Genomic DNA, 20,608 nt, shown 5'->3' on the forward strand with positions numbered 1-20,608 from the left:
CATCTTTTCCTTTATGGGATGTGCAAGTTGAAGAATTTAGGACAATAGTAGTGTTGAAAAGCTTATGGAAGAGCTTCTTAAAAGAGCCCTGCATCTTATGCTTCTTTTGTACTGCACTGAGAGCTTCCTTTTCTGTCTGAACTACCTATCTACCTCAAGTTGCTATTTGTATTTCCATTTAATGAAAGGAGCACCGTCAGAAAGTCTCCACAGGCAAAGGAATGTACAGAATTATAAAACACATGTGCATAGCTGCACAAATATACTAGGAAAAATCTACCTTTTTCTCCATAATTCTCTAGTTTCCTATATCTCCTGGCCTACTGATAGCCAATGCAATTTTATACATAAAGACTTTCAGAACAACAGAAGGGAGTAGGTATTGAGCTAATGTTTTCAGGCCCATATTTAATAATGTGTAAAATACGAGTGCAATGGAGGGTATTTAGGCTTCTATTACTGTCCTACGCTGATTCCTCACTGCAATGTGGAGGTGACTCTTGTTCTCTTTTTCAGTGGTCTCCGTGGTGCTCATCTAGCCTAGCCCACATAAGTTTCAAAAGGCTTATTACTCAAAGGTTGACAACCAGGTGATTTTTGCGGTTGTTGTTGTTGCAAGTTATTAAAAAGTTACCCCCAGTGATGTGGATTTCTTGAGGGATAGGAATGTTTCATTTTTGTCTTTGTATTCCTAGAAGCCAGTACAGTGCTCTCCCATTGCAGATGCTAAATAAATGTTTTGTGAATTGATTTGCCTTGTATTAACTAAAGTATTGAGGGGTTTTGACCAGTATCATTAGAGAGAACCTAGCAAAAACGCCATCAGTTATGAATTCTTTATGAGTAATATTTGGAAACGTTAAAAATGGAACGTTCCTGTGGCTTTACCAGTAGTAGAAGTGCATGACAATGGAATTTTGATGCTCCTCTATTTCCTTTTATAAGAATTCATATTAAAAAAGGAACAGTGACCTCTATGAAACCTTGCAATGCTAGAGAATTCAAAAGCGCGAGTTAGAATTCAATCTCTAATCTACCACGCTGAGTTTCTGTACTGCACTACTGGGAGGCCACAGTATGCAAAGCTTGGAGCAAAATGTCCAGATGGTTTCAGTGTTCCCACATTTAGACACAAAAGCCAGTGATCAAAAGCTAAGTTTTAGACATCAACTCTGGCTAGTTCTTTGGGGTTTTACTTAACTTTGAAGTGATGGGGATAACTGGAGCTTGGATAATTCACTCTTACCTGCTATGATCCCTGTGACACAGGTTTATCAGCTTCTTTTCCACATCTTGCGGTTAATTTAATTTTAATTTTTAAAAGGTTTTTGCTGTTCAAATTTGATTTGTTAAAACCAAGAACTAAGGATTTAAATGTTTTATAATTTCTTATTTTTTCTGGGCTAGAACATGAAACATTCATCATATATAGTGAATTTACTGCTCAGGTACCTCACTAATTTAATACTCTGCTGAGTCTTAAAAATAAAATAAAATATGAAATAGTAAATAATAGTCACTCCAAGTTCCCATGAAGGACAATTAGAAATAGAGAAAGTTTACAAAACAATCAACATAATCTATTCTTCACAAAATTACTTTTGTAATTTTGTGTAGTATGTCCCTTTTCAAGCAATATTTTGTGATATCACTACAGCAACCAAAAATAGAAATTAAAATAATCCAAACAAACCCTGTTAGATGAATTTCAAAAGGGATACATACATATATATATATATATATATATATATATATATATATATATATATATACCCACACTCAGTGTGGTATTTAGGTATTTATAATAGCATCTATGATCTTTATAGCTTCTAAAGTGTGCTTCCTTTGAACAGATATAAAAATTTCATAGGGGGATACAGCAAATCTGCCCAGAGCAGGGGAAACAAATATAAAACCCCATGCGTGGTCATAGCAAAGGGCTTTTAAGTTTTTCATTTCCCAAGTGAATAATGACTTCACCTGACTGAAATTATAGATAAAAGTGTCAATGGTCTTAAGGAAACACAGTGACACTCTTCTGACTTCAGGCACTCAAGGTCATGTTGCGGAGGAGCCACTGTTGGGATCGGCTTCCGTTGCAGTCCTTCATGGTAGGTACCATTTTGTCATCTTCTGAAGGCTCATCAAGACACTGGTTGCTGTTGATGTGTCTCAATGTGAGTTTCTGAAAAATGTAAGCAGGGCACATTTATTTTAACATGTATGTAAGTATGGGTCCGACAATCATCAAACAAACCTCAGCAGGACAGATTTAGCACTAATAATATCACACTTTTCCTTAGTTTACAATACAGGCTAACCTTGCGGCATATATTTTATAAAGGAAACTATACCCACAGGATGAAATTTGATTAATACTCTGGATTAGAGGCTTCCAATGTGTGTGTGTATGTGTGTGTGATGGACCCCATGGGCAGTCTGGTGAAGACAATGAAACCATTCTCAGAATAATTTTAATTATTTATTTAAGATGCAAAAAATAAATTCATAAGAATATAAAGGAAACTAATTATATGGAAATTCAGTCATCAGCATATTAAAAATAAGTTAATAATATAGATCAGGTTAAAAAATACTGATCCAGATTTTATATATATATATATATATATATATATATATATATATATATAGAGAGAGAGAGAGAGAGAGAGAGAGAGAGAGAGAGAGAGAGAGAGAGAGAGAGAGAGAGAGAGAAGTTTGATATGCTGGATAGAATACAATACAGGAGACAGAAGATTTGGGTTCAAGTCTTCTCTCTCATACTTATTGCTTGTATGATTGATTGTAAGCAAGTTGCCTGACTTCTCTGAATCTCAGATTTATCACCTGTAAAAAAGGCAAATAATAATTGTACTACCTCACAGTGTCAAAAAGAAAGTGATACGTGATGTATATCATTATAATTATTAGCTGCATGACTTTGGGAATGTCAGTTGATGTCTCACATTCCCGTCCTGTAAAATAAGGCCTGTTCTATTTACCTCAAATAGTTGTGCCAAGATTAAACTAAAATAAAACATGTGGTTGTATGTTGTAAAACCCTGAAAGACTATATAAATGAAAGTGCGATCGATGAAATTGAGTGGTAGGGCTTTATCATTATTTTTTCACTTTCATTTATATATTGTGTATTTAAAATATTAGTATATTCAACAAAGATTAAAATTAGAATTATCCAGGATGTGAGCAACATTGTAAAAGGTGCATAAGGGAATTTTAACTGAGCACTATATCACAAACTGACTCAAGGAGATGATTTTCTTATGTATTAGTTGTTTAGTATCCTTTTGGTCAACAGGCAAAATGTATCACTAGATTATACAGTAGGTACAAGATATTCCTAGTGGAGAGAGTATTTGATAAATAGGAGGCAAATACAAGCGCCTACACAAAGAGTAGTTGACACTGACAGCAGAAGGTTGCTGCAGCTAAGCTAGTTGCAGATAAACTAGCTCAGTATATCTGATACACACCATCACAGAGAGGAGTAGTTTTCAACTCTGGAGTTAAGATTCATTTGGATGATGGAAATGCAAAAAGATCCAACATTGACTTCAAGATTCAAACTCAGTAAGAAATTAGGAGAATATAACTCTGAGCCCAAAGTCAGAAGACCTGAGTTCAGATTCAGCCTCAGACACATGCTGGTTGTGTTACTTTGGACAAGTCACTTTACCTCTATTTGCCTCAGTTTCCTCAGCACATGTTTCCCATGGTGTTGTTGAGAAGATCAAATGAGATAATATTTGTATAAAGTGCTTAGAATAGTGCCTGGCACATAGAAGGCACCATGTAAATGCCAGATATTATCATTGTTATTATTATCATTATTAATACATTCTGTTTTATTCTGTTATAATATCAAGGATCTTAAAACATGGTACCTGTATCAATGGATATTAGTGTTTTTTGTTATACCATATAAACGGACATAAAAGCTATATGATCTAAAAACATATGTTCTTTTACATTTGTACTTCCTTTTCCTATTTTAATCTTCAGTAAGGGCCTTGGATTGAACATTGAAATATAGCCCTTTTATTCTTTCAGACTTTACTCCCTATTCCCATTTTTTTCTTCAAACAGTACCTGCTATTGAAGAAGAATCCTTAGACACATTTTCAACCTAAGACTTGGCTTAATGATTTATATGTGTATGTATGTGTGTGTTTGTATACATACATAGATATATATTGTATACACACATACTTATACACACACATATGTGTGTGTGTGTAGGGCTTTACTTCAGCCTAGTTTCATGGATAGTACCTAATATTCCGTTGTAATTCAGTACACATAAGCTGCTAATACTTATTTTATGTATTATCTACCCAGTCAAAGATAGGAAATTATACTAGAGGTATCAAAACTAACCATTTATCATTCATGCAAGTTTCATCTTGGATATGGTGGTGGTTGTTTTTATAAATTGCACACGAAGAAGTGAAGACTAATTCACTCATTTTCTTACATTTTCAATTCTCTATTCCCTGTACTAGAAGAATACAGCTTTATCTCTTAGGTAGATTTGCCAAATAGTATAAACACTGCACTGGCTTATTGGCAACTAGCATATGTCACAGTCATATTTTTCTATTTTCATTAGTCTATTCCTGTTCAGACTTTTCTTCCACCTCCAGGGCCTGGTAGCTGATGAAATAGTATCTCCACAGCATATGGGAGTAGATGGGGTAGGAGACCTATCTTGTGGCAAAAGGGGCATAAATGTTGCTGTGGAATGGAATGCAGTATTTCTACAGGATATGGTTGCAGATAGGACACTTCACAGAGTGTTGCTCTGCTGCTCTGTGGGTCACTGTCCTAATGAAAGACTTGCTAGTCTTTAAGAGAGTTTAACTCTCAAAGACTAAAACAAGAGCTCTCTTGTTCTGTCAGGAAAAAAAAGACTTTTGGAATTGCCCTAGACCAAACTCTTCTAAGGAATGGAAATTCACCCATTTCCCTAGAACTCTTCAGAACAGATGGGGATATAATGGAAAATGGAGGAAAATGAAAATGGGGAGAGAAATATACATTGTAGGTCAAAAACAAAAGATTAAAAGAAGGCCTTTAGGGGAGTTTGGGCAACAAGACAGAGATTAGGTGAGTACTTGGTAATGTTTTATACATCTAGAAGTTATTCAAATATCTTGGAACAAGGAAAAAAACAGGGCATATTACATATGCCCATCATTTCAGTGTTCTTTAATAAAAGCAATGAGTTATTATTAAAGGTCTTTGGTTTGTGTTGCCAAAAGCATTTCTCTTGTATATGCCTTAGATAATTTGTAAAAAGCTAGGAAAACTAAGCGGCTTGAGAAGCTATTCTACTGACACCTTACATTAATGTATCTTTAATTCAGTAAATAATTTATTTTTATAGCTAGCCTTTCACTGGTCTTTTCAATTATCCCCAGAAATATCTTCCATTATCCTTTATTGGTAAAATCAAATAGCCTTTTAGTTTGATCAACTAACCATTAGTTCAGGTTAAAACATTTATTTTACACAATCCAGTCCAGAGATATTTCTTTGATGCTAAAGATCTCCTTTATCCAAAATGTGCTTTACTATTTTCTGTCATCTCTTAGAATCCCTAGTTTCTTTTAAGACTCAATTCAAGTTCTACTTTCTAATCAGTCCTCAACTCCTCAAGTTTTTAATTCTCTTTGCCCTGAAAGTACTTTTTATTTACTGATCAGTATCTATATTGGATGCTCCAAGGAGATTATAAGCACCTTGAAGACAATGATTATTTCACTTTATTCTTGTTTTCTTAGTGCCTATTACAGAAATTTGCAGTAGAATAGCCATTTAATAAATGTGGCTTTTATTGTCTACTGTGTATTGAAATGTTTATTTTTAATTAATTAAATATTTTATTTCCCCTAAATACGTGTAAAATTAATTTTGAATATCCATGTCTTAAAATTTTAAATTCCAAATTCTCTCCTTTTCTCCCTTCCCATGTCCCTTATTGAAAAGGCAAGAAATTTGACATAGGTTAAACATGTGCAGTCATGCAAAGCATATTTCTATTTAATAAATATCTTCCAATCAAAAGAACCGAATATGTTCCTCAGGGAAAATTAAAAATAAAATGTAACTAAATCTCTCTCCTAAAGACTGTACATTAGTAGATTATCCTAAGTCTATGAATAAAGTACTGGAATCAAAAGAATCTCCTGCAAAAATAACATTGTTGTGCAATTACTATCAATCAACATAATCTAGGTATAGGGAATCAGAGCAGTTGTTCAAGTGAACCAAACATCATAACCAGGAATGGTCGTTTTTTAAAAAGTTACTAATAAATCACAGAATAGCAACTATACAATTCAGAGTAAAATGTTTCATCAGATTCTTTCACATCACTTTTTATTGTAGTTTTCTATGTTAGCTAATGAATCACAAAAGAATAGAGAGAAATTATTCATCTTCTGTTTCCAGAATATAGAAAAATACAATCTAGCCAAACTTTCATTATGTACACAATCCAAATATTCATATTTTAAAATAGGTATTATAAACTCTCCATAATCTATGAGTTTGCATGAAAACAAGCAATTACTTCCCAAACAAAAACACTCTTCATTGGACAAAATCATCTCTTATGTATTTTCTCTTCATATTAAAATGTAAGCATTATAAAGATAGGGGGTATCTTCCTTTTGGTTTTGTATTCTTAAAAGTTAGCACGGTGTTTGGCATATATACACATATATGTGTACATATGTATGTATATGTGTATACATATATACATATCTATATATAAGTTAATAAATGCTTTTTAAAGTATTCATTCATTTTTCTGGAAAGTAAATGAAAAAATACAATTATTATAATGTTTCCAAATGTCCAGATGTTTAGGGTTACATAGAAAAACATTAAGAAATTTAATTGAACTTTTTTATTTTGACATGAAATTTTGTTTTGATAGAGACAGGAGATAGCATGGTGCAGTGCAGGGGTGTCAAACTCAAATACATTTGGGATGTTGGCCTCATGTTGACTTAGAAAACAACAAATTAACATTATCTACTTTAATCTTATGTTTATTTGTTTTGTTAAATATTTTCAAATTACATTTTAATCTGCAGGCAGAACTGGGAGTTTTGAAAACTACATATGAGTTTGACAACTCTGATGTAGTAGGTGACCAGCCTCAGTGTCAGGATATCATGGGTTCAAGTACTGCATTGGATTAATATTGGCTGAGTGGCAAGTCACTCAATTTCTCATTGCTTTCCAAGAATATAAACTGAGAAGAAGGTACCAATCTGTTTTTGTAGAGGAAGTTCATCACCTGGAGCTCCCTATACTGATGAAATTACAGGTCCTAGCAAAAAAAGAAACACAAATGTAACAAACTTTAAAACATCTGTCATGTTCCAAAACAACCTTGTGTAACAACAAAATATATCGATTATATTTTATGGTCATGCATATGATTATAGATAAATGATAAAACATGGAAATACTTTTTATTATTGCGGTTAAATCACCAGAGAATAAACTACTACAACTAAGTCGACGGAAATCTAAAAGGTACAAGAAAAAATATTGTCAGAAAATACCTCAAAATAAAGATTTTCCTCTCACCCCAAGTTTTGAGGAATTGCATAACATAAAGTAAAAACTTTAAATTATACATCATTTAATGTAGCCTACAATACTAACCTCTCATAATTGCTAGAGCTTGTAATCAAGAGGGCTGTAAAAAACTTTCCTCAAAACTTCCAATACTGTATAGTTTCTTAGCATCCACATTTGCAAAGGACTACCATTACACATTTCCACTGTGGTACTTTGGGAGCCATCAGTTAGTTTGCTCACTGTGAGACAACCCTGGGTAATTATGTGAAGCATTGTGTGGGTCTAAATGACAAAAGGAAGAAAAAATGAATGATGATAAAATAAAGTTTTAAAATAGTATCACAAATCCTATGAAAACATTTATTTTTTTACTTGATAATATTTTATTTTTTTTCAATTACAAGATAGTTTTAAACATTCATTTTTGTAAGATTTTGGGTTCACATTTTTTCTCTCTCCCTCCCTTCCTATATAGGTTATACATATACAATCATATTAAACATATTTCCACACTGGTCGTGTTGTGAAAAAAGAATCAGATCAAAAGGGAAAAAAACTGCAAGAAAGAAAAAAAAAATGAAAATAGGATGCTTTGATCTGCTTTCAGACTCCATAGTTCTTTCTCTGTGTATGGATAACATTTTCCATCATGAGTCTTTTGGAATTGTCTTGGATCACTGTATTGGTGAGGAGAGCTGAGTCTATAATAGTTGATCATCTCACAATGTTGCTGTTACTGTCCTCTTGGTTCTTCTCACTTAACTCAGAATCAGTTCATGTAAGTTTTCCAGGTTTTCTTGATATCTGCCTGATCATCATTTCTTATAAAACAATAGTGTTCTACTTCATTTATGTGTCACAACTTGTTCAGTCATTCCCCAGTTGTTGGGCATCCCCTCAATTTCCCATTCTTTGCCACCATAAAAAGAGCTGCTGATAAATACTCTTGAACATGCGGGTCTTCCCTCCCTCCCCCACTTTTCTCATGATCTCTTTGGGATACAGACCTAGTAGTGACATTGGTGGATCAAAGGATATGCAGTTTTATAGTCCTTTGGGCATAGTTCCAAATTGCTCTCCAGAATGGTTGGATCAGTTCACAACTCCACCAACAATGCATTAATGTTCCAATTTCACCACATCTTTTCCAATATTATCATTTTCCATTTTGTCATATTAGCCAATCTGATAAGTGTGAAGTGGTAACTCAGAGTTTACTTTAATTTGCACTTGTCTATAATCAGTCATGATTTAAGGCATTTTTCTACATGACTATAGATAGCTTTAATTTCTTCATCTGAAAACTGCCTGTTCAAATCCTCTGACCATTTACCAACTGGGGAATGACTTGTATTTTTATAATTTTGACATTGTTCTCTATATATTTGAGAAATGAGGACTTTGTCAGAAATACTGCCTGTAAAAATTGTTTCCCAGCTTTCTACTTTTCTTCTAATCATGGTTGCATTGTTTTTGTTTGCGCACTTTTTAATTTCACGTAATCGTAATGATCTATTTTGCATTTCATAACGTTCTCTATCTCTTGTTTGGTCATAAATTCTTCCCATCTCCATAAATCTTACAGGTAAGCCATTCCTGGCTTTCCTAATTTGCTTATGTATCACTCTTTATGTCTAAATCATGCACCCATTTCAACCTTACCTTGCTATAGAATGTGAGATGTTGATCTATTCCTACTTTCTGCCATGCTATTTTCCAGCTTTCCCAGAATTTTTTTTATTTCAAATAATGAGCTTTTATCCCAGAAACTGGACTCTTTGTGTATCAAACAGTAGATTAATGTGGCCATTCACAACTGTGTCTTGTGTGTTTAATCTATTCCACTGATCTATCACTCTGTTTCTTAGCCAGTAACAGATTTCATGATTGCCACTTTCTAATATAGTTTTAGATCTGGGATAGCTAAGCCATCTTTCTTTGCATTTTTTCATTAATTCCTTTGATATTCTTGACCTTTTGTTCTTCCAAATGAATTTTATTATTTTTTTCTAGCTCTATAAAACATTTTTGGTAGATTGATTGGTATGACATGGAATAAGTACATTAATTTAGGCAGAACTGCCATTTTTATTATATTAGCTCTGCCTACTCATGAGCAATTAATATTTTTGAATTATTTAGATCTGACTTTATTTAGGTAAAAAGTGTGTTTTGTAATTGTGTTCATAGAGTTCCTAGGTTTGTCTTGACAGGTAAGACTCCCAAATATTTTATATTGGCTACAGTTGTTTTAAATGGAATTTCCCTTTCTATCTCTTGCTTCTGGGATTTATTATTGATACATAGAAATGTCAATGATTTACGTGAGTTAATTTTATATCCTGCAACATTGTTAGAGTTATTTATTATTTCAAGTAGTTTTTTGGTTGATTCTCTAAGAATGACATTATGTCATCTGCAAAGAGTGAGAATTTTGTTTCCTTGTTGCCTATTTTAATTCCTTCAATTTCTGTTTCTTCTTTTATTGCTAAAGCTAACATTCTTAGTACAATATTGAATAGTAATGCTGATAATGGGCATATTTGTTTCACCCATGATTTTATTGGGAAGGCTTCTAGCTTATCCCCATTACATATAATGCTTTCTGCTGATTTTAGATAGATACTGCTTATCATTTTAAGTAAAACTCTATTTATTCCAATACTTTCTAGCATTTTTAATAGCAGTGGTGCTGTATTTTTTCAAAGCTTTTTTATGCTTCTATTGACATAGTTACATAATTTTATTTAGTTTTTTATTGTATGATCCGTTATGCTGGTAGTTTTCCTAATATTGAACCTGCCCTGCATTCCTGGTATAAATCTCATCTGGTTGTAGTGTATTATTCTAATGATAAGTTGCTGTAATCTCTTTGGTAATATTTTATTCCCATTATCCATTGTCAATATTTATTAGGGAAATTGGTCTGTAATTTTCTTTCTCTGTTTTGGTTTTTCCTGCTTTAGATAACAGCATCATATTTGTATCATAAAAAATAATTTGGTAGGACTCCTTTGCCTATTTTCCCAAATTTTATATACCTATATATCTATATCTCTATATCTCTATATCTATATCTATATCTATATCTATATCTATATCTATATCTATATCTATATCTATATCTATATCTATATCTATATCTATATCTATATCTATATCTATATCTATATCTATATCTACATCTATATCTACATCTATATCTACATCTATATCTACATCTACATCTACATCTACATCTATATCTATATCTATATCTATATATATATCTATATCTATATCTATATCTATATCTATATCTATATCTATATCTATAGCATTGAAATTAATTTGTCCTTTAATATTTGGTAGAATTTACTTGTAAATTCATCTGGCCATAGAGATTTTTTCTTGGGGAGTTCATTGTTGGCTTGTTCAAATTTTTTTTTCTAAAATGGGGCCAAGTATTTTTTTCTTTTTCTGTAAATCTCTATAATTCATGTTTTTATAAATATTCATCCATTTTGCTAAGATATTCATATTCATTGGCATACAGCTGGGCAAAATAGTTCCTAATTATTTCTTTAATTTCCTCTTTCTTGGAAGTGAATTCACCCTTTTTGTTTTTGATATTGAAAATCTGGCTTTTCTTCTTTCTTTTTTTTTAAATCAAATTAACCAAAGATTTATCTATTTTATTGTTTTTTTTCAGAAACACAGCTCTTAGTTTTATTTATTATTTAAACAGCTTTTTTTTAATTTCAATTTTATTAACTTATCCTTTGATTCCCAGAATTTTCAATTTGGTATTTAATTGATCTCTTTCTAGCTTTTTTTTAGTTGCATGGCCAATTCATTGATTTCTTCTTTCTCTATTTAATTAATGTAAGCATTTAGACAACTTCTTTGGTTGCATCCTATAAATTTTAGTATGTTGTCTCATTACTGTTTTTCTCTTTGATAAAAGTAATTATTGCTTCTGTGATTTGTTGTTTGACCCACTGATTCTTTAGGATTCAATATTTAGTGTGCAATTAATTTTTAGTCTAACTTTCCTTGGCCTCTTATTATATGTAATTTTTATTGCATCATGATCTGAAAATGATGCTTGTTATTTCTGTGAGGTTTTTATGCTAACACATGGTGAAATTTTTTGTAGGTGCAAAGTATCACTGAGCAAAAGGTATTTTCCTTCTCTCCCTATTCAATTTTCTACAGAGGTCTATCACATCTAACTCATCTTAAATTCTATTCACCTCCTCAACTTTTTTCTTGTTTATTTTGTGGTTAGATTTACTTAGTTCTGAGAGAAGGAGGTTGAGATCCCTCACTAGTATAGTTTTGTTGTCTATTTCTTCCTTTAACTGCTTTAACTTAACTTCTGCTCCTAAGAATTTGGATGTTATACCACTTGGTGCATATATATTTAGCATTGGTATTACTTCTTTTCATATGTTACCTTTTTTGAACAATGTAGTTTCCTTCTTTATCTCTTTCAAACAGATCTATTTTCTCTTTTGCTTTGCCTGAGAACAGGATTGCTATCTTTTTTTTAACTTCAGTTGAAAAATAATATATTCGGCTTCAGCCTTTTACCTTTACTCTGTGTGTATCTCTCTGCTTCAAATATGTTTCTTATAAACAACATATTATAGGATTATTATTTTTAATCAACTCTGCTATCTGCTTCCTTTTTATGGGAGAGTTCATACCATTCACATTCAGAGTTATAATTACTAACTATGTATTTCCCTCCATCCTATTTCTACCCCCCCATTTACACTCTTCTCTCTCCTTTCACTCTGTCCCACCTCACCAGTGTTTTGTTTCTGACCACCATCTCCTTCAATCTGTCCTTCCTTCTTTCAGCCCTCAACTTTTCTTTCTCCTTTCCCCTCCTACTTCCCTATAGGGTAAGACAAATTTCTATACCCCTCTGAGTATGTATGTTATTCCCTCTTTGATCCAAATTTGATGAATAAGTTTCAAAGGATGCTAACCTCCTCTCTTTTTTCCCTCTACTGTGATAGGTCTTTTGTACATCTTCATGTAGTTTTCTGCCCCCTTTCCTCTTCTTTCAATATAATCTTTTTTATCTTATATTTTTATGTCATAAATTCAAAGTCAACTTGTATTCATATCCTCTGCCTTTGTATATTCCTTCTAACTGCCCTAACAGAGATACAGTTCTCAAGAGTTAGAAGTATCATCATCCCATGTTGAGATATAAACAGTTTATTCTTATCATATAGCATGTTTTGTTTTTCTTTCTTGTTTACCTTTTTACACTTCTTTTGAGTCTTGTGTTTGAACTTAAGATTTTCTTTTCAGCTCTGGTCTTTTCATCAAGAGAGATAAAAAAGTCTCCTTTTTTTGAATATCCATCTTCTCCCCTGAAAGATTATGCTCAATTATGTATTGGTAGTTGATTTTGGGTTGCAATCCAAGTGCCTTTGCCTTATGGAATATCATATTCCAAGTCTTCTGATTTTTAAAGTAGAACCTGCTAAGTCCTATGTAATCCTGACTGTGGCTCCTTGATACTTGAATTGTTTCTTTCTGACTGCAGAGATATTTTCTCCTTGCCCTGATAATTCTGGAAGTTGGCTATAATATTCCTTGGAGTTTTCATTTTGGAATCTCTTTTCGAAAATGTTCAGTGGATTCTTTCAATTACTCTTTTACTCTCTGTTTTTAGGGTATCAGGGCAGTTTTCCTTCATAACTTCTTGAAAGATTCTGTCCAAGCTCTTTTTTTTAATCATGGCTTTCAGGTAGTCCAAATAATTCTTAAATTGTCTCTCTTGGATCTAGTTTCCAGGTCAGCTATTTTTCCAATGAGATATTTTACATTTTCTTCTATTTTTCCATCCTTTAGATTTTGTTTGACTGATTCTTGATATCTCATAGAATCATTAGTTCCACTTGCTAAATTCTAATTTTTAAGGAATTATTTTCTTCCTTTTCCATTTGGCCAATTCTACTTTTAATGGAGTTGTCTTCAGTGGATGTTTTTAACATTTTTTCCAATTCTATTTTTTTAAGGAGTTGTTTTCTTCAGTCAATTTATTTTCCTTCCTTTTCCAAGCTGTTGACTTTTTAAAAATCATAATTCTCCTGTATAACTCTCATTTCTGTTCACATTTTTCCTTATATCTCTCTTACTTGATTTTAAAAATCTTTTATGAGCTCTTCCAAGAGGACTTTTTGGCTTGAGACCAATTTATATTCCCTTTGAGGCTTCACATGTAGGCATTTTGGCATTGCTGATCTCTTCTGAGTTTGTGTTATGATTTTCCCTGTCACCATAGTAGTTTCTAAGTTCAGGGATCTTTTTGGAATTTTGCTCATTCTAAAAAGTTGAACTCTGCTCCTGAGACATAGGGTGTACTGTCCCATGCTTCTTGTGCTGGGTGTGCCAAGGGCCTGGTCACTGCCTTTCCACACTGGGATCTCTGGGGCTATCAGGTGGCCCATTACTCTGGGGTGGCCTGCCTAGTTGCTGCTATTGTGCCCTGGGTTCTGGGGCTGGGAATTTGCCTTCTGCTCTGGGGCTGGAGGCCTCACAGCTAAGTTGCTCTGTCACTAGCCTGCTGAGCCAGGACTGAGTGGCTTTGGTTGCTGGTCTGTGCTATGGCTAAGAGCCTTCAGCTGGCTTGCCAGCATGCCATCTGCACTGGGCTGAACTCCACTTTTACCCAAGTAAGACAGACCTTTCCTGAAGTCCTTCTAAGTTATCTTTAGCTAGAAAATTGTTTCACTCCATTTTTTTTTTTGAGGCTTCTGTCACTCCAGAGGCTTGATTTAATATTTTTTCTGAGGGAAATTGGGGAGAGCTCAGGCAACTTCCTGGCTTCTTTGTGCCATCTTGGCTCCATCCTTACATATAGCACTTTTACTGGACAAAATGGAATACATTTTTAATACTAATCATAGCTATGTATTTGTGAGCAAAAAAAAAAATCAGTCGATTTCAATAGTAACAATACCTAGTAGCAAAATATGATTAAGAGCATATCCACATTAATAGATCTCTCTCTCTCTCTCTCTCTCTCTCTCTCTCTCTCTCTCTCTCTCTCTCTCTCTCTTTCCATTGAGGTGGGGGAGGTTGTGATTTTGTTACTATGGGGAACTCCCAGAAGAATAAACTTTCTTTATTAGTGCAGATCAGCACTTACAGTCTTAGAAAGTTGCCTAACATGATGAGAAGTGAAACTGCTTATCAATGGTTATACAGGTAGTATGTGCCAGAAGCAGTCACTGAACCCATATCTTTTTTAATTTTTAGACTGTCATTCTATTCTCCACACTACACAATCTTTCATATAGATAAGAAGGCCATAGAAAGTTATGATCTGCAACGCTACTGGATGGAGTTGTACCAATATGCATGACAAAAAAAAATGAATTCAAAGTCAAATGAATGGTTTTGTTGGAAGAGCACCAAAATGATTGCTTTGCTATGGAAACCAAAGTTGTCCCCTGAGGTCATTTTTGTCTCTAGTACAATTTTTGTATTGACATAGCTGAATAGGCTAGTGTAGTGCTGTAAAAATTAAATAGAAATAATAATTACTGAACATTACATAATTGATTCTTGCAGGTGCATATTGATGTAGAAAACCACATATTGCCACTGATCATGTCCAAATATATTTTTATTTGTTTTGTAAATATTTCCCAATTACATTTTAATCCAGTAGGGTCACACTTGAGTATGTTGCAGGCCACAGTGCAGCCCTTGGCTAGACATATCTGGTCTAGTGGACTACATAGAAAACCTGGATTCTCAAATTTGCCTCACAACTTACTAGCTCTACTACCCTTTCTAAACCACAGCTTCTCCACCTGTATAATGTGGACAGTAGGATATGTTGTTCAGTTGCCTGATTCTTTGTGACCTCATCTGGGCAAATATACTGGAGTGGTTTGTCATTTCCTTCTACAGCTCATTTTATCTATAAGGAAACTGAGGCAAAAAGGGTTAAGTGATTTGCCCACACAGCTAGTAAATGTCTGAGGCAAGATTTGAATTCAGGTCTTCCTGACTCCAGGCCCAGCACTCTATTCACTGCTGCAGTTGAGACATTGGGATAGATAATCTCTAAAGTACCTTATATTCCTCACCTTTCAAATTCCATTTACAAAGATCTTCTCTGGGGGACTCTGCCTATTCTTGGCCTGTGAATTCCTACACTAGGTAATTTTAGGAAACAAAAAAATGCCACTTAATTGTGATGAGAGCAAAAAAAAAGTCATGATTTCATTATTGTAAATAGATTGGATCTTTTATTCTAAGTGAAAAATACACAACAACAAAACATGGGATTAGATAGAATTTGGTAAATGGGAAATTATACTTTTTGGACATCAGGATGGTTTTTATTCACTTACTATAAATTCTCTTGCATCTAGTAACTATTTAATAAATTCATTTTGAGTGAAGGCTATCCACAGGAGTTCTTTACTCAACATTTCTTCAAATATTTTAGGAAAGACAATGTTGGTATGTAGCCTAGAGCTACAGAGCCAAGATTGGTACAGGGGACATAGGTACTAAAATATCACAGGGCAGACAAAACTATACATAGCCATTCTCTATGTAATAAAATTTGGGTTGTATCTGAAACATTTACAATGTTTTTCCATTTTAAGTTGTGTCTATATGTACCAAATACATAAAAATTGAAATGAAAAATTTGATTAATGTATATATATATATATATATATATATAATATATATAGAAGAAAAATCACTTTTAAATGCAACTTTTTAGTTTTAATCTTTTTTTTTTTCTAGCAAATGGAAACACAAACTAAGTGTACTTATAAATCTGTGATCATAAAAAGCCATTCAATTTTTATCAATGACAGTAAAAGTTTCAGAAGTGGAGAAAATGACTTTCTCTCCTCATCTTAAAGACATCAGGGTATAATTCTTTAAGTAGGGGAAACCTCTGGAGGAAGGCTTTAGCTGCATACTGATTGGATAATAAAGTACATTGGCATCTTTACTGTTACTACAAAGTAAACATTGAAGCAGGTTATTCCTGAAGAGCCAACAGATGTACACTAGAGTGTATTCCTTCCGGGAAAAGCAAAGGCTTGCTTTTTCCTAGAACTGTTATGAGGTTGGAGTCTAAATAGTGCAGTTCTTTCTCCTATCCAAGACTTCCTCAAGAGGATAATTACTGGCACACAGACTATATTCAGACACTTGCTCTGACCATGATAGACTGATTCAGTTCACCTGGCAGCAACAAAACTACTTTTCTTACTGTATTCAACGGTGAGCAACCTATTTGTGCACAAACAAGGGCAGAAACCAGCTCACAAATACCTTTTAAAGAGACAGACTGCCTGGGAAAAGGCAAGGATGAATTAGAGGCTAGTGTCAACCACACATCTCTTCATACAATAATTAAAAAGTATTTTTTTGCTGTGACACATAAATGTCTCAATGATTGCTTTTGAGCCACATTTTTACTAATCTAAAATCATAGGAGTATAGACTCAAAGCTAGAAAGGGCTTTGGAGGTCATATAATGCAATCTCTCATTTTACTGATGATGAAACTAGTCCCAGAGGGGCTTAGAGATTTATTTAAGATCACAAAGGTAGTAAGTGGCAGAGAAGATATCTGAACATTGGTCCTCTAGATTTATATCCCATCTACTTCCCATTGCTATTGTTGATATAATGTATAAATGGACATTAGGAGACAAGTTTGAATGCTTTAATTTCTACCTGAAAATTTGAAGAGATTTCCAATTCAGAACTCATGATATTACAGATTATAGTGCATGAGGAATTGTTCTCTATTACTATCAATCAGATCAACACGTTGTTATTATGGACTTATTATGAGGAAAACACTGTGTAAGGTGCTAGAGATATGAATATGAAATGGAAATAGTTCCTGCTTTCAAGAAGCTGAGTTTTTACTGGGAGATAATTAGGTCATGGCAATCAGGAAAGATGAATTATGATCTACATCCTCATGTGATTGTCAAATATCTGTCTCATGATGCATATCATCCTTACATGCTTAGCACTTTATAAATAAATCTGACATAAACAACCATAAGTCTAAAATTTATTTATATAGTATTGTATATTGCACAAACAATATGAGTACTCAAGAACAAATATAATGATATTTCAGAATCAATAATAGTATAAGCATATATCATAATAATTTGGAACAAAGAAGAAGACAGGCTGTGTATTATGATAACATTTACTGTACAGGCTTGTTGTGAGGACCAAATAAGATAAGGTGCATAAAACACTTTAGAAATATTAAGGCTCTTTATAAATATTTTCTGTTAATATTATTGTGTTGTTATTTTGCCATGTGCATTTAAAGGTCAAACCATGGGTGGGGAACCTGTGGCCTTGAGGCCACATGGAGCCCTCTAGGTCCTCAATGCAGTCTTTTGACTGAATCCAAATGCAGGGCATTCTTGAGGACCTAGAGAGCCCCATGTGGCCTCAAGGCTGCAGGTTCCCTGCTCCTTCACAAAGCCATTAAAAGTAGTACTATTATTTTCTAAATTACAGATTTTGACTACTTCAGTTTTCTCATGGACAGGTAGAATAGATTATCCAGCGTACAAGAATCATCTATTTATAATTTTTGATTGCGTCAGATTTATTTTGTTAATTTTAGTATATACCTTCTTCTTAAAATATACTTTTCCTCAGTTAATATCACTTTGATATCAGGATCCCTGGTATCATTAAATATCTATTTTATGTGATTTTTAAAAAATACTTATGGAAATGTTATTTTCCTGGCATAAAAAGAATAATTTGGTTCCAGGACGGCAATATCAGATAAAACATTGGACTTTAGTCATGGGATTTGACTTAAATCCAGTTCCAATATTTAATTGTTATGTAACATTAGTCATATGTAAAAACTAGGTCTCAGTTTTGTTATATAAAAAATGAAGAAAATAATACCTGAATTAGCTAGTTCACTGGTATATGAGAAAAGTGCTTTGAAAAATTTCCTTTTTTCCTCTTATTTTATTCTTCCGAATTATATGTAAATTTTGACATGCATTTTTTTTTAATTAAGTACAAAATTCTTTCTTTCACTCCCCACTTAGTCAATTCTCTGAGATGGCAAACAATTTGATATAGATAATATATGTGAAGTTCTGTAAAATATATTTCCATATTAACCATGTTGCAAAAAAAGGACCAAAATAATCCAGGAAAAATAAAGAACATTTAAAAAAAATTATGTTTTAATCTGCATTCAGATTCTCTTTCTCTGGAGGTAGATAATGTCGTGGATCATTACAATGTTCAGAAAAGCTAATACCCATTACACAATATTGTTGTTACTGTGTACAATATTCTTCTCATTCTACTCACTTTACTTTGCATCAGTTCATCTAAGTCTTTTCCAGTTTTTTTTCTGAAAAATCCTGCTCATCATTTCTTACAACATAATAGTTTTCCATCACTATCATGTACTACAACTCATTCAAACATTCCCAAATCGATGGGCATCCCCTCAATTTCTGATTCTCTGCCACCACAAAAGAGCTTTTATAAATATTTTTGTAAATAAAGGTCATTTTTATTTTTCTTTGATCCCTTTGGGAGAGTGCTGTTTCTGATTAAAAGACCATGCATAGTTTTCTAACCCTTTAAGAATATTTCCAAATTGTTCTCCAGAATGGTTGGATTGGTTTACAACTCCACCAACAGTGCAATAGTGTCCCAATTTTCCCATATCACCTCCAACACTTATCATTTTCCTTTTTTGTCATGCTAGCCAAATGATAGATGTGAGGTGGTACCTCATAGTTGTTTTAATTTTTTATCATATGATTATATATAGCTTTGCTATTTTCTTCTGAAAAATTACCTGTTCATACCCTTTGACCACTTATCAATTAGAGGGTGACTTGTGTTGTTAAAAATTTCACTCAGTTCTTTATATATTTGAGAAATAAGGCTTTTATCAGAGAAACTTGCTATAAATCTCCCCCACCCATCCAGTGCTCTGCTTTCCTTCAAATCTTTGCTGCATTGGTTTTGTTTTTCTGAATGTCTTTTCTATTTAATATCAAAATTACCCATTTTACATCCCATCGTGCTCTCTATCTTTTCTTTCATCATAAATTCTCCCTGTATCCATAGATCTGATATGTATAAATTCCTAGCTCCCCAAATTTCTTTATGATATCATCTGTTATGTCTAAATCATGTACCCATTTTGGCCTAATCTTGGCATACAGAAAGGGATTTTGGTATATACCTGGTTTCTGCCAAACTGCTCCCATAATTTTTTGTCAAATGGTAAGTTCTTTTTCCAAAAGCTTGGATCTTCAGGTTTTATCAAGCACTAGATTACTATGGTCATTTACTACTGTATATTATGTATCCAATTATCTTCCACTGATCCACCATTCTATTTCTTAGCTAATAGCAGATTATTTTGATGATTACTAGCTTGCAATACACTTTGAAATCTGGCATTGCTAGGCCACCTTCCTTCACATTTCCCCCCTTCGATTACCTTGACAGTCTTGGCCTTTTTTCCTACCAGGTGCATTTTGCTATAACTTTTCTAGTTCTTTATCACCTCTTAATTTTATTTTTTTAACTCATCCCATCATAAACGACTTAGACTCATGCTCTTTGTATATGTATACTCCCTATAAGTGCCATAATAGTGAAAGACTTCCTAGAAGTTACATCTCCCTAAAAATTAAAAGTATCATCTTTCCATATAGGAATGTAAACATTTTAACTTTATTGAATCCTTTATGATTTCTCTTTTATGTTTACCTTTTTTATGTTGCTCTTGATTCTTGTATTTGAAAGTCAATTTTTTTTTTATTCAGCGCTGGCCTTTTCATGAAAAATGCTCAAAAGTACCCTGTCTCACTAAATATAAATTTACCTTGAAGGGTTATACTCGTTTTGCGGCTAGGTTATTCTTAGATGTAGTCCTAGCTACTTTGCTTTCCTGAATATCATATTCT

General features: G+C 33.2%; 1 protein-coding gene across 1 annotated transcript in view; it reads right to left on the minus strand.

Annotated features, from left to right (window-relative positions):
• Nucleotides 1-1,805: 1,805 nt before the first annotated feature.
• GALNT13 (polypeptide N-acetylgalactosaminyltransferase 13) overlaps nucleotides 1,806-20,608 on the minus strand; it is an 828,252-nt gene continuing 809,449 nt past the window's right edge. The window contains exon 12 of the mRNA XM_078146313.1: nucleotides 1,806-2,185. Within this exon, the coding sequence (XP_078002439.1) occupies nucleotides 2,045-2,185 (141 nt within the window). The 3' untranslated portion in view covers nucleotides 1,806-2,044. The remainder of the gene's footprint in view (nucleotides 2,186-20,608) is intronic.

This window comes from Phascolarctos cinereus, unplaced genomic scaffold (genome assembly GCF_003287225.1).
Source record: "Phascolarctos cinereus isolate Bilbo 61053 unplaced genomic scaffold, phaCin_HiC Scaffold_726;HRSCAF=1367, whole genome shotgun sequence".
Taxonomy (NCBI): Eukaryota; Metazoa; Chordata; class Mammalia; order Diprotodontia; family Phascolarctidae; genus Phascolarctos; species Phascolarctos cinereus.